The following is a 21,914-nucleotide window of genomic DNA, read 5'->3' as shown; positions in this document are numbered from 1 at the left end:
ATTTCTAGGCATCCTTAAAGGAGTTCTGGGGGTCCTAGAGGGGTCCTGGGGGCCCCTAGGGGCCTGCTGCATGGTTCTAGCGGGGTCCCATAAGGCTCTAGGAAGGTCTTAGAATGATTCAGGGGGTCCTGGGGAGTCCTAGAGTCATCCTGGAGAGTCGAGAGGCATCTTGGGGGTCTGTAAAGGGGTCCTGGAGGTGCTAGAGGTGTCCTGGTGGTCCCTAGAGGGGTTCTTGACATCACTAAATGGGTTCTGGGTGGCTGTTTAGACGTCCTGTGGGTGCTGGTGGCTTTAGAGGGATCCTGGGTGTCTCTAGAGGGGTCCTGGTTGTCCCAAGAGGGGTCCTTCGGGGCTCGTGAGGGATTCTGGGGGACCCCGTGGGGGCCCTAGAGGGCTCTATAGGGGTCGCTAGAGGGGCCCTGGAGAGGTCCTACGGGGCCCCTAGAGGGGTCCTGAGGAGTCCTAAAGGGGTCCTGGGGGGCTCTAGACCTCGCCCAGTCCATCCATGCCAGAGCCCGGGAGCTGGATCATAGTCCTTACCCTTCACGGACACGCAGGACAGAGTGAGATTACGCAGGGAGATCGTTAAGAAAAGATTTTATCCCAAATTTCTTGTGCAGTTAGTTCTGCAGGCGCTTTTCTTGTTGTGTGTGTCTATCATGGGTAATAGAAAGTGTGATCGGTGGTGGGAAAGATACAGGAAGAGAAGGAAAGAGAAAAGGTTTAAGGAGCAGACAAGACACTCGGAGATGCGTCCCGATCCAATATCAGGGAGGGTTCTTAAACGATCCCAAGAGACCAAGATTAAGGCACAAACGAGGTCAGGTGCCGTACAATCTTGTGAGCTTTATTTTAACAACTGACAACAGCGACAGGACAGAGAGGAAAAGAAAGGAAAAGTTAGAATCCCTAAGCAAGAAGACGGTAGAGATGCGGCTAATTACCACCACCACGAATCCAGCGATGTCCCGTTGGATCGGTCTCGGTGCAGGTGATGATGAAGACACAGCCACGGGGTGATGATGATGTTCCAAGCTCCAGGAAGTCCGGGGAAGGCACACACAGCAACACACACGAGGTCGAGTCCACCAGCAACGAAGAAGCAAGCAATGAAGGAGTCCAGCACCCCGAGCCTGCCGAGCAATGGGGAAGTCAAGCACCCTGAGCCCACCGAGCAATGGGGAAGTCGAGCACCCCGAGCCCACCGAGCAACGAAGAAGCCAGAGGCTCCCCCATTTATCGCCCCAGTCCACGGTTTCCCCGAATAGTCCAACCATTTTCAGGAATGCCCAGGTGCCACTTGGTAAGCGCACTTCGGGTGGATGTCATGGTTTTTCCGTTGGGGACAGTTTGGCAGCGCTCACGAGATCGGCTCTTCATTGCAATAAAGATCCCTTACGAGATCGTGGGGGGGTTGGCAGCGATGTTGAGCCAAAGCAGTTCAACGGTTACGGCCCCTTACACCGCCCCGTGGCTCAACATCGCTGGCTTCACGGCGGTGTGAAAGACAGAAGGACAGAGAGAGGAAAAGGCCAGAAGAATGCGCAATACAACAACAAACAAAACGTCCAGCAAATATTACAATCACAAGCATCTTCTTGACAATATCCTTAACAAATATTACAACCTTAACAAATATAAACATCTTACAAACCCACAAGTCTTATCTTAAAAACTACTTAAGCCTACAAAACCGTAACATCTTATCCTAAAACTAATCAACTCGACAAAGCTTCAACATCTTATAAAACAGTTTTAAACCTCCGATTCGTTGACCGTCGGTGCCTCCGGGCCAGCCTCTGATGCCTCCGGCGAGTCAGCACGACAACACAATAGTTTACATTGCGGACATTCATGAGGAAAAAATACACGTATACAAAGGCAAAACACGAGAATCAATGCTATAACGCTAAGGGTATAAACGATGGGGACTAACACCAACATTTTTAAAGAAAAATACCAAGAAGCGTCTGAGGCCCTGGCAGTCCACGCGGTCGCTGCTTCGCCCGATTTGGAGGTCGCATGCGCAGTGGGAAAATCCCTTTCCACACCTCCTTATAAAGCGATTTTAAGGCGTAACGCGCATGTGCTGTTTGAGTCTAGAAACTTCTAGGTGGTTCTATCCTAAACTTAGAAAGAAAAAAAAAAAACCTCTTGCAGCCCTTCCTGCAGTACCGCGATGCGGCCACACGGCGGCGGCACTGAGCTGGGGGGGGCGCTCTTTTCCCCTTTGATCCCCACCTTGTTGCAGGGGAGCTCGAGAGGCGGCCTGGAGTTCCCTAAAGGGGTTCTGTTGAGCCCTAGAGGGGTTCTGGGTCCCCGGGGTGTTCTAGGAGGTCCTAACGGGGTCCTGGGGGACTCCAGAGGGGTCCTGGGGTCCCCACAGGGATTCTAGGGGTTCCTAGAGGGGCTCGAAGGGGTCCTAGAGGGAGCCTAGGGGGTCCCTAGAGGGGTCCTCGGCTTCCCTATAGGGCTTTTGGGGGTCATAGAGGGGTCCTGGGGGCTCTAGAGGGCTTCTGTGTGTCCTCTTACTAAACCTTTTCTTAACCATCTCCCTGCATCATCTCACTCTCCCCAGGACCCCTCGAGGACCCCCAGAACTCCTTTAAGGACCCCTAGAAACCATCTAAGGATGCACAGGACCCCTCTAGAATCCTCGTGACGACTCTAGGGGTCCCCAGGACACCCCGAATAACTCTAAGACTCCTCAAAACCCCTCGAGAGCCCTGCAGAACCCTCTAGGGCTCCCCAGAACTCCCCGAATCCCTCGAAGAACCCCCAAAGGCCCCTCTAGGGACCCCAGGACTCCTCTAGAACCCCCGAGCATCCCTCTAGAACCCCCAGAACCCCTTTACAGACACCCAGAAGCCCTCTAGGCCCCCGCAGGATACCCTGAATCCCTCTAAGAGGCCCCAAGGCCCCTCTAGGGACCCACAGGATCTCTCTAGACCCTCCAGGACCAATCTAAGGACTCCCAGGACTCACTAAATCCTTCTAAGAAGCCCCAAGTCCCCTCGAGATCCTCACAGGGCCACTCCAGGGACAACCAGCACCCCTCTAGGGACCCCCAGAACCCCTTTAAGGACCCCCAGGAACCCTCTAGGGATTCCCCAAGACCCCTCTGGAATCCCCTAGGATCCTTCTAAGACCCCCCAGGGCCCCTCTAGGGACCTGCAGAATTTCTTTAGGGACCCCAGAACCCCTCTAGGGCCCACCAGGGCCCCCGAATCCCTCGAAGAACCCCCAGATCCCCTCTAGATCCCAGCAGGACCCCTCAAGGGACAACCAGGACCCCTCTAGTGACCCCCAGAATCCATGTAAAGACCTCCAGGACCTCTCTAGGGACCCCTAAGACTCCTCTAGAACACCCCAGGATACTTCTATGACCCCCCCAGGACCCAAGAGGGGTCCTAGAGGGGTCCTGGGGGTCCCAGAGGGGGTTTCATCTCCAGAGGGGTCACAGTCACTTTACAGTCCCCTGAGGCACCTTTCTCTTGTTCCAGTGCCTTAAGGAACAAATGTACAAACAGGGACCTGCCAGGCATGAGAAATGTGAGCTGAGATGCTCTGAGATGCACCTTTTCTCTTGATTAAAAGGGCGTGGAAAACTATTCAAGCACTCGCAGACACGTGAATGGCAAAAGCTTGTAGGAAAACATGCTATCCTGACAAGCGAAGCACCAGCAAAGGTACATGGGAGCACAGCAGAGCCCTGCGCCCGCCTCCAACAGGTACCCAGGAGTGTGCAAGAAGAGTGATGTGCAGTGCTAACAGCCCAGAATATGCTTCCTCCCTCCCAGACTGGCAGGTTAGGGTGCTCCCAAGTCACAGGCAATGTCCCGACGCTGCTTAATACTTGCTGGCTGCTCCCTTGCTGCACATAGAAGCCCCTGGTGTCCACGCACCCTGTCTTCCAGACCCTGACAGAATCTCCCCGTTCCCAATTTCCCGGGACATCCCATGCTGAGCCGCAGCGGAAGCCGTCCCCAAAAGCCCCCAGCAACACTTCCAGGCAGCTGCAGGACCCACTCCATCCCAGGCAGGGCACGGGGATGGAGGCAACCCCAGCTGGGAACAGGGCTGCTGCCCACCCAGCAGTCTTTGCAGCTCCTCATCCCCCACAGAAGAAGAGTTCTATGCTGCAGGGAGCCGAGCTGTGGAGCCCAGCAGGGACACGGCAGCAGTGGGGACAAGCAGGGGAGGACACCCCAGCCCAGCCCCAGGTCCCACGTGCTGCAGCAGAAAGGGTGCTGTTGGGACAAACACCCCATCGCCCGGTGCTCCGAGCAAGCTCAGCTCCCTTTCATCCGCTCCCTTCGCTGGACGACAAACGTGTGAGACAAGCCCCCAGTCTGAAGCCAGAAACCTCCCCACAGGGTTGTACAGCCCCTGCCTGCTCAAGCCATAGCTCCCCACCTCTCTGCTCCCATCTCCTTCACTAGCTTCCCCTCCCAAGAAGCCCCAGATTCTCTCTGCCTTTTTTTTTTTTTTTAGCCTTTCACACATCCAAATCCACCCCCAAATGCTGAAATCAAAACAAAATAGCCACAACATCCTGAAAGAGTTTGGGTTGAAAGACAGCTTTAAAGATCGTCTCAGACAATCAATAAACTTCTTATGCTGGGCTTTTAACTGTTTCAGCGTTCGTGTTAAATCCCACCTTGAGCCTTTCTTGGGGCTCAGCAGCAAAACACACCTCTGGCACATTTCGGGGTGGGCAGAGCGGCCCCTGAAGCCCTGAAGAACAGTCCAGGCAGCAGCAAAGCAGCTGAATGTCAGCATTCGCAGCCAGGGCACATCTCTTTCCACAACTTTTCTCTGCATTAATAAACTCAGGCCCAAGAGGATTTCTTGCCACAGGCAAAGAGCTACAAAAACAAGGCCAATGTCAAGCTTCAAGCCTTTTCTTACTGGATTCTTTATAGATCTCATTCAATATCTGTACCACTGGATTCCCGATGCTTCGTAGGTGTGGCATCCCGATCCATCAACAATTCAGAGCATCCTTCTCTCGGGGAAGGAGGTTTCCTTTGGCAAGTTCTCAGCATCACCACGGACTGAGGCCACAGCTGGGATACAACCACCTCTCCTAAGAGCAAGGAGCGTGTGGAGCATCCGTGAAGTCAAAAATCAAAAAAACATTTCCCCACACAACGTCAAAACTGCTTGTGCACTGAGGGAGTGAGGGATAGGTAGTCCACTTCCCTCTCCTAAACTTAGAAGATATATAGCACAACGTCACACTCTAATGCAGTGCTTCAGAACAACAACCAAGAGCAATAAATCAGTACCAAATCAAACTGTTTTCCTGAAACATTAAACACTTCTGAACAAAGAAAATAACAGCGTGGTCATACCGGTGGCTTTTGCTACTCCAGGCAGCCTTCCTTGGCAGTTGCTCAGCCTTCTTCCCCTCTTCTCAAGTTCTTTCTCAGGCCGGGGAACCACTGCAAGTAGGAACCGCAAGTGGCTAAGCGAGCAGCTGGGAACAAGGCAGCTAGCGTGACAGGAGGGACAAGCAGTTTCAGAGACGGCGCTTGGTCACACAGCCCGCTGGCACCGCACAGGCCAACCTCGGCACTTCTGGGCAAGTCTGTTCCTCACTTCCTCTTTCCCTGCACAAGGAGGAACACAGAAAAGAAAGACGGCATCAACAATGGCAACTCTCAGAGCTCCACTTTAGACTGATGTCCCTTTTGCCTAGACCTTACCGGGTCACGGCGAGAGGGCTTTCTACTGCACATCTCTTCGGTGAGCCCAACGCAGTATAATCTGAGAGCCTCTCTCCCTCTCCTCCCAGTGCTGCTACTCAATTCACATCTGATTTCCCATCCGTTTCCCCGAGGGGGGAAGTCACATGTGAATTGAGTAGCTCCTGCCCAGAGAACCGGGCCTCCACTCCACAGAGAGCGCAGACAGATCCGTTCCGAGGCACAAAGAACAGGCGCCGCCTTTGGCAAGTCAACTGGCCTTGTAAAATGGGCAAAGCTCATACAGGTTGGTGGATCCTTTCATCATTTGGAAGATGAACACCCACACAGGGACCTTACAAAGTTAAAAAACTGCTTTTGTCCCTTACCTCTGGCAGTGAGAGATTCAGTATGAAATGAACACGGGCTAGCATGGAGAAACAGACTTCTGCACAAAAACAGCCTGAAGTCTAGAAAAGACAGCAAAAATCAGAGAAATAACCCTCAATGCACTTGTTCCCACGAAAGACCAAACCGATGCATTGCACCTGGTTATTTACTATCGTCGTATCTCCACCCCACAGGAACACCAACGTTTCCACCTGTTCTAGCAAAACAGCAGCACTAGTCCCAAGATGCCCAACAGCGACTGCAAGAGTCGCAGCACAGTTACAGGCTGCTCAGTTTTCTGCTGTGTTCAAAGTTTACTGACAAATCTATTCGTACTGTTATGGTCGTCCAGCAGAAATGGCGCTGCCATAAGTAGAACAGCGGGATGCAGAGCAAGACGTTGGGCCTCGTTGGGAAATCTTTCTGTCCGATCAGGGTCATCTTGGCTCATTCCTCTTGGTTGCCTGGAGTAGGTATAAACGTCTTCCACCGACTTGAAGAAGACAACTGGTATTGAGGACTCTTCAAGAGAGGGAAGTGTCTGCAAAGGTATATCAAAAACTCATGAGAAGGCACGATTAGTACATTCGCTTCATCGACTGCCCTGGTCTGTATCCGCTCTCAATTGGAAGGAGAGCAACTGGATAATTTAAAAACAAAACACCAGTAATTACTAACAACTTTGGCCAAAGGGCAGCTCTCCTGCACAGCAAGCTGGAAAGAGGGACACATTAGCACAAGATACAAATCACCACGTCTTAGCAAAGAGCGAACAGCCGGCTCACCTCTCGGCAGCCCCACGCAGAACAAATTATGGCAGCAGAGGGAGTTTCTGCAAGGGAGCGGGAACACAGTCAGAGGCCGTCGCTCTGCATTTCTGCTCAAATTAAGCAAGTTCCAGGGACGATTACCCACCTTTCGGCCACAGACAGGTAATACAGCCAATGTTTGTATTTGTTAACGCAGCCCGGACGAGAAAAATAGCGAAACAACAGACAAGCAACTATTCCCCTTGCCCAACTACGGCTGTTCAAAAATCCGGCACTTGCTCTCTAGGCTTCTTCTGTTGTCAAGGCAGCAGAAGAGAGCCATCCATCCTCACAAGGGGTGAATCGCCATTCAAAGCTGCTTCACGCTTTGGTGGAAGTGTGTTCAGAGGATTAGCCCACAACAAAACAATTGTTTTCACAAAAAAAAAAAGGATTTAAACAACATAAACTGGCCTCCCCAGGGGACCACAAGGTGCTCCTGAAGCAGCACGGAGAGCTACATGGCTGGGCAGCAGAAATTCTGCGCTGATAGGACACCCATACAGAATAACTTGGGTGAGAGGTGAATCCAATTAACCAACCGGACTCTGCTCGATACCCACCAGCCCACTGTAAAATCTCCACCTGACATGCAGTAAAAATAAAAACTGCTAGGACAAGAGTTTAAAAAAAAAAAAAAAGAACCAAACAGATGTAAAAGATGACTATCACCTCCTCTTGCCACCCATGCTATCCTCACTGGGACAGGCAGCATCACTGCCGCTCCACAGCAAAGCAGAAACAGACAGGGTGCAAGGGTGGACGCTAAAAATGTCTGTTAGCACACAAGAGGCAGATGAGAGCAGGTACCCTAGAGAGTGTCGTGAGGAGCAGGGAGTAGCCAGGCCTTCTCTGGTCCAGTTAGCAAATCCCTATGCTTTGGAACTCGCCGTTTAATACTTGTGGGGAAGTACTTAAGTCAGCTCACAAGGACCCTATTGCTATCTGCTCATCTGCCTACTTCTCATCTCACCTCACTGTACTTTCTCCCCACGCTTCCTAGGAGAGGTTTTCCCTCCTCTCTCGTTCTCTCAAGGTCCCTTTCCAGCTTGCTTTCCCTCCATCCCCTTCAGGTAACATCTCCCAGCGCCACCAGTTCTTCCAGCTCTGCTTTAGACTATCTGAGAGCCAACTTCCCCCTCGTCCTTCTACAAAGCGCTTTGTCTCAGTCACTCTCAATCTCCAGATGGGTAAGGAGCTGCGGTTATCCAAAACCTTGCAGGCACACTCCCATTTCCAGCTCTATAACACCTTCTGTGACTCGACAAACCCTGAGTGACACCGGCTCCCTGCTGAACCCAAAGGAGAGCGCAGGCCAAAGGCCATGCTGCAGGCCCGGCCAGACTCATTACCATTATCATTAACCACTATTTAAGCAGTAAAGTTGTGTTACTGGTGCCACACAATGCCTCAAAGCACAGCCCAAAATGCCACCCTCTCAAACCCATCCCCCTAACCCAGGGGGGACCTCTGAGTGATCCAGGAAAACCCCACAATGACTCCCAGTAACCCTCAGGACTGTGCATGAAAGAGAAAGAAGAGTAGTCTGCTGCCCACCACACCTCAATGCACCAGCAGAGCACTAGTCGAGCACCCAGAAACAACAGCAAGGAGGAAAACACAGCCCCGAGGCCATGCCAGACGCTTTAAAAAAAACAAAACAAAAACCACAGGTCAAAGCAATTCACACAACCTAAAACCAAGAATAACCCTCCTCAACTGCAATAGCTCTGCTCAGGGCTCTCACCTTAGCCTCTGCGATGAGCTCTGGAGGACTTTCTTTTGTATCCTCCTGTGCAGGTTCAGGGTCTCGGTCCGTTGTGCTTTGCACACTGGCTTCATCCAAAGCTGGCCACACATCCCCCTCTAACTCCTCCTCAGCAGAGAGGTGCCACTGCCAAGGAGACGGACAAAGCAAGGAAAGCTACTGACTCCCACTTTCATTTCTGTACTCCACAGGAAAACTTACCACCTGGAAAGGACAGTTTTATCTGAGCAATCTTTTCTGGTTATTGCTTGCTGCCTTCTGAGGAATTTCACCATGGAGAAGTGCCTTCACACAGCACAGCTGAGACAACTCAGCGTCCAGCCATTTTGCACTTAAGGGCAGAGGAGGGGGTCGAGTTAATCCTGACAAGGCAAATCTAAGATTGGACAACACAAAGGGAGTTCCCCACTGCCAAAGAGGAGTTCCCAGAAAACGCTAGCCGAGCAGTACCAAGAGTCAGACATATTTCATCCCAGTTCTAAACACTTTGAGCAATTATTAGAGTTGATACTGATGGTGACATCGGTGATGCACCGAGGAGGAGAGGAATCGTTTCGAGCAACTAAACAGAATAGCAGAAAAGAGAGGATTACTGTTCCTGGAAAAGGATTCTAAGACCCTTCAAAACAGAAGAAAACCTGAAGGCACTTAACATTCCTCTAGTCTCCAAATTGCCAGCTCTGTCTGACATTTACACACATGGATCTTGCTGCACTTAACCAGATTTTACCATAAAAATCACAATAAACTCAGATTTGCAGAGTCTCGGTCACATTCATTTCTCCCACATAAAGACGATGTTTGGGACCTTCAGTTCAGATGATGTATTGACAGTGCAAGCCCACCAATATCCAACACGTGCAGCTTATAGTTTCCCTAGCCCAGACACACAGTTGGCTAAAATAAAACCTGGCTAAAATGACCGCTTTACAAGTTACCGACACTACAGTAACTCTTACGTTTTTACGTTTCAGAGGAATGTCAGAAAAACAGCCCTGGAGCCGGCCCACTGCTGAACACTTCAACAGCTGACAGTTACTTGGCGTCAGTAGTAAAATGTGTCATGAAAAAACTACAATTTAAATCACACAAAAGTAGAGAGAGTGACCTGTAAAACAATACCCCTGGTGTTTCTAACGGTACCGTGCTAGACTGCACCCAAGACCTGGATTTTACTCCCTGCTTAACCCCTCTGTTCATCATTCTTTTTCATCCATTAAATAATAGCAAAGGGCTCCTCTCTTCAACCTGCTCTGAAATCAAAGGCGTACAGCAGTATCCAGACCTGGGTATCGGTCGCTTTTAGAGTTAACTTTTAAAAAAAACTCCAGTCGTGTACAACTTTAACCCCTGTAACAACCAAGACTGCAAATGGATTCCTTTCGGAGAAGTTTAAAATGAGCAAGACCCTTAAGGCAAACAAGACATCACTAGTTCTTCTGCTCCTTTCCCACACGTAAATGACACCCCGAGTTATTACACATCCTTTGCCAAACCCCAGAGACACTAGAGGAGACCACACCACCTCTTGGCTCCTGGGGTGCAAACTAGGAAACTGCTAAGTCAAACTGATCTCAGGGATCTGGTACTGGTCTGAGTTCTTGGAGTCCATTCTTCCCTCTAACTCAAAAACGATGGTGCGTATGGAAGGTTGGAGAACTCACTGAGCACAGACTCCCTGACATCTGCAAAGGGATCAGAGGTCAAGCAGCGACGGACGTATTTATGGTCCACGTGTAATTGTTGTTACGTCACGGTTCTGCTTGCTTTTTATAAAAGCAAAGGAAAAAAAACCACTCCACAAGACACTGCATAGGACTAAGCCAACACATCTACTGATCCCTGGAGCCAATTCCACTGAACGATAGTCACACCGCAGCCAAACTCTCACCTGTTCCCACAGTTCATCCTCATCCAGCTTCGAGCTTGCTATGTCACTATTTACGTTCAAAGATTCCTGCTGCGAGCGAAGGTGTGGCTCCACGGGTTCAGCATTCTCCTGCTTTCTGCTGGGCTCAAGATACAAGGCTGAAGGATTCACTTCCTCAAATCCCTACGAACAAATAAAACCCCAAAAGCTGAGTCAAGAAAAGTAAGTTGTCACCACCATAAAGAATAAAAAGAATTCTAATGGGTTTTACAAAGAAGCACACCACCCACAAGTGAGCTCTGAATTCTTGTAGAAATTGTCTTACTAAGAAAATCAACTCCCTCCAGCAATAAAATCACCCAGCAATAGCCCCCTACCTGCTAAATGGAACACGCACACGCAAAAAGACAATTATTGGATTTAATCCTGCCAAAATACGCATTCTGCATCTACTAAACGAAACAACAGATACAAGCACTCCGGGCTGCAAAGCCTGACTTTCTGCTGAGATACAAAACTGTTGCAGCACCTTTCTAAAGGTTTTCGTATCCACAGACTTCTTGCTGAAACGGAGCTGAGACATTCAGGCAACACTGATGGGCCTAAATCATAAATGCTCTCTGTGCTGGCTCACAGCTTCAATCTCTGCTCAAGGCACAACATGCAATCTACCCTGGTTACACCGTCCAGCACTATACACGTCACTGGCAAAGAAAGAGACTTTGTAAGCCAAGACCATATCTATAATTCAGTTTAACGGCACAACCAATCTCCGGGGCCTAGAGCAGGAAAGGCCAAAATTATTTATTTAACTACCCTGTTCCTCACTCAACTGCCCGTGCCACTGGCTAGCAGAAAAAATGGATATCAGACTGGATATCAGACAAAAAAAATTTCACAGAAAGGGTCATCGGGCACTGGTAGAGGCTGCCCAGGGAGGTGGTTGAGTCACTGTCCCTGGAGGTGTTTAAAAGACAGGCAGACAAGGTGCTCAGGGACACGGTTTAGCGGCAGATAGGAATGGTTGGACTCTACCATCCAACCTGGCAATTCTACGATTCTATGCAGCGCTACTTGAAGCCAGACAGTAACATCTAATGGACTTGCTCTCATGGTCTGGATGACTCGGAGGCCTCAACTTATGACTAACAAAACCTACCGGATTTAACAATGTTTAGAAAAGTTACAAATACAACTCCTCAATTCCATCCCAGCTTGGCCTCATGTTCAGAACATCTATTTTCCTTTTCGGCAATATTAACAAGCTAATCCACTTTAAAAATCCGTACCGAAACCTTCTAATCCACTCTTAGAAGTCAGGATGAAAAGAGTTTGTTCTGCTAAACCAGAACATCTCTGCTGTATCATCGAATTCCACCTTAACCAAAAAGAAAGCCGTCACCATAGACACCGTGGGATACAGCCCCAAAACAGTAAATTGCAGGGAAGCAGGGAATACCGGTTTTGCTCTTCACAAAACTACTTGCTTCAAGGTAAAGATCTCTCCACTACAGGCACCCAACCAATCCTTTCCCTGCCTTTCCTGTCAGAAGCACACGCCTCCCTCCTGACCTGGGAAGGAACGTTCTTCCCACAGATGTCAGCACATCCCCTACTGCTCAAGACAGCGTGGAAGTAGATATCGTCCTTAGTGGCTGCGTCACACAGGAAGAGATGACAAATGCCAGAACTTCCTCCTCTTCTGGGTTTTAAGATCAGCTTAGGAATAGAGAGGCACATATCGCATTTTGTGCTTACGAATAAAGCCCGACAGCAGCTTTGGAAAACACTCCGTAGCCAGAGAAGGGGCACAGCAGAAATAGCAATAACAACTGGTCCCTTACGCCTTCCCTTGCCCAAGCATCCTCTCCTCATAACCTCTTTTGATAAGAAAGTTATGGACAGAGAAAAATCACTTTTGAAACACAGAATGCCTATGGCCAGGCATGAATAGAGGCAAATGAGAGGGCAGAAGCAAATATGGGGAAGGTACTGAATTACAGAGGAGAACGAGTACCTCTGACACCACAAATGCTCCCAACTGGGAGGATGTCTGTTCAAGAGATGTTTACCTCCATTCACAAAACTCAGGGAAGAGGATTAGGGAGCTTGCTCGAAAGGGACAGAAAGGGGCAAGAGTGAATAAAGGAAGAGGAAAGGGTTTAGCCCACAGCGATGATAAGCAAAGGGCTTGGAGTGATCTGCACCGCAGATCTTGTTCTTAACGTCACCTCACGCATTAACATGTAAGCAAGGAAGTACCTGCAAGGCACTGCTACGGGAAAAAAAAATCCAAATAGACACTTTCTAGGAAACCCGCGTGGTGGGACGTCTTCCTGGAGAGTGACAGGCCCAGCAGCCTCACCCTCATCCCTGGGAAGGCGATGGAACAGCTAATCCTGAGAACCATTTCCAGGCAAACCTTCGGACGATTCCCAGGTTTCCGTAATCTGCGTAGAACACCTCTGCTTCTTGGTCATTGATCACGCGGTGGATGATAACGCGGTACCACCATTTTGAGACCGTTACACAGCAAAGCTGTCCAGGACGTACTGAAGACTCAGGCATGACAGAACGATCAGAAACAAGTTTACTCAAGTAACAGTGTCTGCCAGAGATCACAATGAAAAACTGTGCTTGGTAGGGCGCAGGAGATGGATAAACAGAAATACACTTCAGGGTTCAGAAGAATCCTCATTTCTCAAAGCCTCCACGAGACGGATTTTCAGGAGTTGTTCTAATAGATAGTTTATGTTTCTGTTCTACTTAAACCAAGTGACAATAAATACACAAACCTAAACTTTTAACATTTAAATGGTATTCTTGGGGTCCAACAAAAAGTTAACTAATGGGCGCTAATCAGCGACTAAATACAGCCATTCTAGTCGTTCACTTTTAACATTACCCTGACTTGGCACAGGGCTTCTTACGAGCCAGGTTCCGGAGTCCTGGCTTACACACACAGTACCTGTCTGCAGCCTGCGATCACACGTTTGCCCCACGGACATCCAGTATTTACTTTGGCACACGACTAACAGCAACTGCAGCGTAGTGGAAGAGTCCCAAACGCACAACGTACCTGACAGACAAACCCACTGATGGGGTTTTGCTTTCAAATATAGATATGACTAACGCTTATTACCTGCTGCTTTTGGTAAGTGCTGGAGATGGAAGTAAAAGCCTTAACCAAGCACATCAGCAATAGCAATGTCAACAATACAGAACCCTCAAGTTCCTTTCCACAACTTTTCCAGGCTTTTAAAGTTTAAGGCCGTCTAGGACACAGCCAAACTATTAGCGATACTTACTGCTTGCTAGATAAAAGGAATGGGGAAGCATTATGATTATGTGATTTAGTACGGCACTGGCATCTCCACATCCAGAAGTCAAGCCTGTAGTGACGGTAACAAACAGCCGGGTGCCCTGTTCCCTCAGTGCAAATACCCAGGTAATAGCACAGAATCAGCATAGCACGTCCTCACCTCATCTCAAACATCATATCCTGGAGTTTATCGGATGTTTCTGCGTGGCACGCTTGCATGTAGAACCGGCTAGGAGAGATTATACATTCCACAAAGACTCCCACCAAACACAAGCGCTCCAATGGTGGGAAACTGCAAAGGCTTCTGTCCTGAACAGCATCAGGGGGAATTTCTGGAGTCGTTGCCAGATTGAAGATTGACAGCTTCAAATCTAAATCTTGACACTACAAAGGGACAAGAGGAAAGTAGCGCTCAGAAGTCTTGCTACGCCCTGAACACACATAACTGGCCTCTGCATTAAGGTAAAAAAGTAGTTCTGCTTTCCTGGGAACCCATGAATTACTGAAGATCAGAGAATCCCAACAAATAGCGCAAACTCGGATTAAAACTGTCCCTGGGATCCTAACACCTATTTTCACACCCTCCACCTTCCTTCTCTCTTTCCTCCCTCCAGTGTAAAGAGGGGTGCAACAAAAATACCTTCCTCATATTCCTTCAAGGAATAAAGAAGAGGAACCGATGACACGTTATGTATTTAGACAAAGATATTGAATGGCTACTGATAAAGAGAAAAAAAAAAAATCAAAAACTCACACCAAAAAAACCCACCTGCTTGTTGGATTTTACCCCAAAGATGCTGTTTCTATCTTCTGTCCCCATGAAAGAGCACATGACTGAAGTAGAAAAACTAGCTGAAAACAATTCAAGACACAGAAGGCACAAATGCATCTCACACACACCAGAGCTATTTCCCAAAAGATAAAAACATACAAACGCTACAAATCCTATTCTTTTCTCATTCTAGGCAAATTTGTACATCAGTTCTTGGCACAGCTTGCAATTTTGCATCATTCTTTAGCTGCTGTAAACTTTATTCCACTTGAACCAGCGTGCATGGAAACCTTAATCAGACATCAGCTACTTTCACTGCCTCCAGAGATTCGGTTTGTGCCAACAAACAGCACTCCTCCAGCGTCCAGAAGTCAAAGCTATTCCAGTTTTACTCATTGCGAATATGCTACGAGTTACCACTGCATCACACACCAGACAACTTACAGGAAATTTGTCTTCCAGCACACCCCACTGCTTACACGGCTACAGTCAACCGAGAGACAATACTAGCCCTTCGAACCGTTTTTTAAAAAAGCAGATTAGAGTCTCTCCTGCAGACTGAGCGAGGAAGAACACCCTTGAATTCTTTTTGTTAAAAACTTTGACTAAAACATTGAGTTAACCAGGCAGTTAACATTTTTGAGTTAAAGAGTACCTGAGGGAATTCTTGCCTGAGCAGCAGCAGCACCTCTAAAATCCCCTTACATTTCATGGATTTCCTCCCAGAAGTGCCAGTCAACAGTGATATTGCCAAGGGACAGGTTTGCTCCATGAAAGCTCCTCGTGTCAGACTGTTACGGGCACACGTGATGTTTATCACGTAGTTCACACGTTGGCAGAGACAACAGACACTTCTTTGAAAGACGTAGAAATGTCTGCTTAAAAAACACCTTCACAAAATAGCAAGAAAATTATAAGAAAAAGGTAAACAACCGAACACACTGTAAAACTAGCCCTAGAAGAGGCACGGCTCGTAAGACTGGCTAACTCCTTGCCTTAAGCCAGAGCGGCAGCTGCCAAGAGTGGTGTGGATGACAACTTTCCTTCTGCTCGGCACGGCAAGAAAAAGCTGCCAAGAGCAGCAGCTCTAGATATTTGACCCTTCTCGGGGCCGAGCAGATTGACTCGGCCCTTGTCCCTCATTTGTCCCTTACAACGCTTCCGCTATTGGCGTCTCATCACCAGATACTTCCATACCTTACAGCAGGCCAGGAATCAGGTCGCATCTTTCCCCTCGACTTTGCAGCATCTTGAAATCTTGGTTCACTGCCTACCCAAACACATTCCAGCTCACTTTCCTCCTCTCTAGGGCACTTTTAAAACAAACCAGCAAAACTGGTGCTTCACGGCAAACACGAGTTGTACAAACACGTTCCAAGACTCGCCCTGCTAGAATCTTTAAACAGATTCCCTTTGCGACACATAACAAGAAAAAAATGGGGCTACGTGGACCATCTCTCTCCCTTTTCTACCCTTCCCACAAGCAGACTTTGTTTGATCTAGGGAAATTCCCCACGGACTTCATCCCACCAGACGACAAGGTCTTATCAGAAGAGCCTGCCAAAGTTTTCTAAAGGGTATGTTTCTTGAAACACCGCAGAAAGTCCGACTCGTAGCCCTAAGCTTTCAAGTTCATTAAGTGAACAGCACACCAAATTCAGAAAGAATCCCTGCAACCCTTTCCCTGTCTAGGTACTCCAACTGTACAGTTGTGTAGAACCACCAGATGAGCTTGGCAGAGGAAATAATTCGCAGCAGGAGAACTTTCCTGAGAAAACAAAGGCCTAAAGATGCTCAAAAGAGGAAAAAAAAATAGAGGGGGCACAAAGAAATTCTCCCAAGCAGGTCTGGCAGGTCAGAGCCTCTGTACTTCTCCATCCCTTTCTAAAAATACATTGCTAAACCACAACAACAGCAACAAAACTTTCAAGTCCAACCAAAGAGCAGAGTGGCAACGACAGCACTGAGGTCTCCAAGGACCATTCCTCAGCTCTGCCACGTAGCTGCTAGACACTTAAACCCATGCTACTGCAGCAGGGGAAATGCCACACAGCTACTCTCAGAAGAAGGCTATTAAGAACACAAAAAGAATTGTCTCCACTCTTATTGGGGAACAAGATTATGCTTTACTGGCTTTGGACGATCTCCAACAGAGATCTCAAGACCAGAAAGAGACAAGAAAAAGACCTAGGCTGGAGGGCACATAGAGTTATATATCAGGTCAGTATGACTCTGGTCACCTCCAGCCTCATCTAAACTAGGTACAATTTTTTTTTGGAAGCAACAGTGCATCAACAATACAAACCAAGCAAAAACAAAAGCAGTGAAAAAAATTATCACCCCCTGGACGAAGACATGACAAAGCTACAGATCACTCATCCTGCCACTTACTTGTTTGAGGACATCACTCATATCTAGTGCTTGTCCTTCCACCGGCTCTGACTTCTCTTCTGCCGGCAGGTGAAACCACTTGGCATCACGGATGGGTTCCAAAGGAGGCATCTCAATTGCAGGTGCAGCTGTAAAGAGAGTTTAGTTGTTATTCTTTATTTACATATTAAGCAGAAGGAGAATACACCTGGCCATGAAAGCGTACAAGTACTAGTGCCATTTTCCTCATCTCTTGTAGCACCCACAGTCACGGGGATTTGCTTGAGAGGCATCCTTCGCCGTACTAATAAATTCAAGCAAAATAAAACACACTTGCTCTTGCAAGCATGACAGGGGCTAAATAAATTCCTAGAATGATGCTAAGAAAAGTCAGGCATTTGGCAGGAACCTTATGCAATCCTCTGCTTTCTCTCATAGTTGTTAGGGGAACGCTGAGGATATCTACAGGCTCTTCTTCAGAGAAGCAGTATAGCTATGCCTTTCAGATTAGTGCTTCAGCCTCAAAAAGCGCATCTGGAAGGCTTTACCAGCCTGCGGAGCCGACGTGCCAGAGATCCTTCTAGTTTTATTACCTGTTGCCTGGAATTACTAGAAATTCCAGTCCTATACACGCATTCAGAAAGGGGCTTAACATCCCTTCTTTCACCTCGCACTGAAAAACAGTGGCAAACCGTAGAAAACTTCCAGTTAAGCTCTCTGCTACCACAACAACACCCTTGTAACAGCTGCTTCTACAGTACCTCGCAGCCCTTCTGCGCTAAAGCCTAGGGAAACCAGGACTACGACAGCTACTGGAAAGGCAGCAACATCACTTGAAACACAGCTGCTTGGCAGCTACATACTTTCAGTTAAATAATACCCTCCCTCACCTTCTGGCACCTCTTTGTGCGCCCCACCGTGCGGCACCTCTTCCTTCGCTGTCTCACCTTCCAGCTACTTCCTCAGGGTCAGCAAGGAACCTGCTTTTGTCTGCTCAACAACAATGATATCGGACACACTTTCAAGGACTTGAAATACAGAGACAAATCCATATCGCCTATACTGGAACGGCCGGCCAAAGCGTCTGCGATAGGCCCTCTCAAAGTTCCTGAGCAGAAGTGGTGAGGAACTCAGCAGATCCTGCAGCTCAGCCTTCCCAGTCGCTGGCTGCGAGGGAGACACTTTGTGTTCCTAGAGGGAAAAGCAGCACGTGCCTTCACAGCATCATTCTTTCGTGACTTAACACTTTCCTCCTGCCTGGCAACCAGTTTTGCAATACCTTTGGTGGTCTCATCTGCAATGGCTACCAAAGAAAGAAAGAAAGAAATTATTCGATTACCAAGACAGCAAACTACTGAAAGCTTTATACAAGCAAAGGTCCTCCTCTTTCCTATTCTCCCCACCCTCTTCAGAAGCAGGCGTGTCTTTCAAAACCAATCACGCTAGATCGCATTTCCAACAGGGTAACTTTTACTCTCCCTTTGTGAACTGAAATGAACCAGATGAAACAGCCAAGAACCAACCTGCACCCTCATCCCTAGAAATCCAGATCCAAGCAGAAAGGCGGGTCCAATTCTTGGATACAGGATCACAAAAGGAAACTCATCTGCTGCAAGTTTTGTTGGGAAAATGATAAAAGTTCTTTGATACGGACTGAACTTCCTATAGAAACGTTACTGCAGTTTCTAAACCAAGAGCAGAGTGCAAAATGTACAAAAAGAACTGGAAGCCTCTGTTATTTTCCAGGAGGAAGGAGGAGAAAAGTACAAAAAGGCAGATTAAGACACAGTAAAAAACATTAACGGCAAAAAAATTAAACAGAGCTATATGAGAAAAAGAGTGACAGAGATACATGACCTACAGCTCTGGCAATTCATTCTGCACCTCCTAGTTTTAGAGCATCGCTTCATACCAGTACGAGGTTCCAAACAACTCCTCCACTTTTACGGAAATAAAACCTCACCTTTGAGGATAAACGTGCCTTTCTCCTGAGGACAGATTCTGACAACGTCAGGCATTTTTGCCACCAGCTCCAAGGTGGATTGGAAGCCCAGGTCACGTAGAGGGAGAGGTTTGCCCATCATGGCCATGTACTCCCCTCTCCAGCTGTGCTGGGGTTAAACCCTCTTTATCGGTAATAAGCAGCGACCTCACCTCCTTCTTCCAGGCGTGGGGTCTCCTTGCTCTGTCCTACGTGCCCCCTTGCCCCTCGCAGAGCTCCCTGCATCCCTAATCCCAGGCATGGGGAGTCCCCCCTGTCCCCCTCACACAGCTCCCTGCATCCCTAATTCCAGCCCCACGTGCTCCCTTGCCCCTCACAGAGCTCCCTGCATCCCTAATTCCAGCCCCATGCGCTCCCTTGCCCCTCACAGAGCTCCCTGCACCCCTAAACCCGGGCATGGGCATTCTCTGCCCCCCAGAGAGACCCCCCTGCCCTTAATCCCAGGCGTGGGGTCTCCTTGCTCTGTCCTACGTGCTCCCTTGCCCCCCACAGAACTCCATGCATCCTTAATTCCAGGAAGGCGGATGCACCCTCGCCCCTCACAGACCATGAAGAACCTTCCCTGTACCCCCAAGCGCTCCCCTACTCACCCCAGAGCTCCCTGGGCCCCTAATTCCCTCCTTCTCCTCCTCCTCCGCGAGGGCGGAGCCGCCGCCTCCTGGCGGGAAAATGGCGGGGTGGGGGAGGAGGAGGCGGGAATTTTCCCCTGTTGGAGCAGCCCCTGCGGGTCAGTGGCACCTGAGCCCCCCTTCTGAGGGGGGAAAGGCAGAGCCCGAGGGCCAAAAAGCACCAGCTGTGCTTCCCCGCTGGGCTCCACGTGCCCCCTTGCCCCTCACACAGCTCCCTGCATCCCTAATCCCAGGCATGGGGAGTCCCCCCTGTCCCCCTCGCACAGCTCCCTGCATCCCTAATCCCAGGCATGGGGAGTCCCCCCTGTCCCCCTCACACAGCTCCCTGCATCCCTAATCCCAGGCATGGGGAGTCCCCCCTGTGTCCCAAGTGGGAAACACTCATTCACTGGTAAAACCTTGAAAAGGATCAAGTCTTTGAGGCAAAGGCAATAACATTTTTGGTTTAGAATTCGGCGCTGAGTTGGATGCCCTTCTAGAAAAAGGCCTCACGCTTTACAAAAGCAGTGGGTATATATACTAGTTTTAGGCAAAGAATAGTGTAAATCCTCAAAGAATGAAACGGAGGCAATGGCATTGCTGGACAGTGAGCAGCAAGAGGGAGGTATGGATTATGGAAGGGGAAGGGCTGGAAAGCTGTGGGCTCTTTGACCCTGTACGGCCACAGAATAACTCCGCACGGTGAGTGCCATCGCACCCGCCTGGCACAGACACAGTTTTCCTTGGGGTGAGACACGGGAGACCCCAGCCAGCCTCACAGCCTCCTGGTGCTGTAGAGCTAGAGTGATCACGCAGGTTCTTGGCATGTGAACCTCCCTCCAGACCTGCTGGCTCTGCAGAGAGCTCCAAAGGCAAAGGGGCAAGAAGGGAAGAGCTCGAGAAGATCTAAGTGGGAGACGTGCAGGGACGCTAACTTCACTGCTGGTCCGCCCTCTGGGTCTAGGTACCCCAGAAGGAATCTATTTCCAGGCCATACCTGCAGGTTTTCCCTCACAACAAAGGTCAGCCAGGTCAAGACGACCCGTCCTGGCTTTGGGGAGATGGGGAAGGTCATTTTGACCCGAGCACCCCAGTCAGCCCCCACGCCTCGGTGTGACCGCTGGAGGGCGCAGGGAGATTTCAGTAGCACCAGCGGCTCGGTCCCACCGCATCAGGGAGCTGGGATGCGACTGAACTCCTGTTCCAAAGGGCCTGAGATCCTCTGACAGGGAAGGGCGCTTCAGGCTGTGCACGTTGAAATCAACTTCCTATTCGCCATCTTTCTCTTTGCCCTTAGCTCACCTCTCCCGACGAACTTCTGGGCTCCCAGGTCAGCCAACAAATTGCTCCTTCCAAACCCTTGGACACCGCTTGGTGCCTGCAGGTCTTCAGTCTGAAGGCTGCTCTCTAGTCGAGGCCCCACGGGGAAGCACGGCTCCATTTCTGGCAGTAAAGCGGGGACGAAACCTGTCGGTGCATCCTGGCAGCTCCTGCTCACCTGAGCCAGCTCCAGGGAGAGCAAATGGTTCACACGCGCCGGGTTTAGGCAAAGGCCAACACTGAAGCTGACGGGCCCGGGCGCTTGTCAGGCTGTCGGTATTTTGGGAGCTGGCCTCTGCTAACACGGTCCTTTTGTATTTCTCCCTAGGAGTAAAGTCTCCAGGTCTGGGCATCTGTGAGTGGCTTCTGACCATCTTGTCTTTCCTGTTCATCATAATGACCTTCCCCGTTTCTGTCTGGTTCTGCATGAAGGTGAGAATGGTCATGGGGCCTCCCCAGGCTTAGTAGTCGGTGTCTGATGTGGACGTAACTCACTGGTTCGGCACGTTTTGGACGTGAGCATAAAGCTTTTTCTGGGTCTAAGGTTCTATTTACACTTCTTCAACCCATCGTTAATTTTGACTTTCCTTCCTCGCACATTGCTGCAACAAAGGGCTGCACAGGGATCTTCCGCTACCTCTCAAATACTCCTGCTGAATTATCAGCAGGCAAGGGCTTGGGTTTCTCTTTTGCTGAACAGCTTGCAGGTCTGTTCACTTTCAAACATCGCCTTCAGCACACCCAGCCCAGAGAGAGTGGCACTTCAGCAGCAGGTAAATAGGTTTTGAATGTAAAATGTTAAGAGAGTTTGGTCTCTCAGGTACCGATGGATTTGCCCTCTTTTCCCCCTTTTCTCACATTTCTAGCGTGGCTACGAGTAGGCATATTTTGGTTCCCACTTCTGGGGAAATTTCACGTGAATCTTGCCCTCAACAAGGGTGTCAGTGTCATCCCTCGGATCTCACAGGGGTGAGCACATGCACACACGGTTCC

General features: G+C 49.4%; 1 protein-coding gene across 1 annotated transcript; it reads right to left on the bottom strand.

The window, feature by feature from the left end:
- Window positions 1-4,928: 4,928 nt before the first annotated feature.
- Window positions 4,929-21,367, bottom strand: LOC138723349 (tudor domain-containing protein 5-like). Its single transcript, XM_069862294.1, is given in 16 exon segments — window positions 4,929-5,089; window positions 5,358-5,447; window positions 6,417-6,621; window positions 8,637-8,783; window positions 10,543-10,710; window positions 12,100-12,229; window positions 12,950-13,135; window positions 14,010-14,233; window positions 17,013-17,140; window positions 17,882-18,160; window positions 18,163-18,294; window positions 18,955-19,087; window positions 19,089-19,151; window positions 19,584-19,651; window positions 20,904-21,044; window positions 21,100-21,367. Coding segments are annotated over 16 exon segments (2,523 nt in total).
- Window positions 21,368-21,914: the final 547 nt, after the last annotated feature.

This window comes from Phaenicophaeus curvirostris, chromosome 8 (genome assembly GCF_032191515.1).
Source record: "Phaenicophaeus curvirostris isolate KB17595 chromosome 8, BPBGC_Pcur_1.0, whole genome shotgun sequence".
Taxonomy (NCBI): Eukaryota; Metazoa; Chordata; class Aves; order Cuculiformes; family Cuculidae; genus Phaenicophaeus; species Phaenicophaeus curvirostris.
The sequence above is the reverse complement of the archived record's forward strand: the minus strand, read 5'-3'. Positions and strand labels throughout refer to the sequence as shown.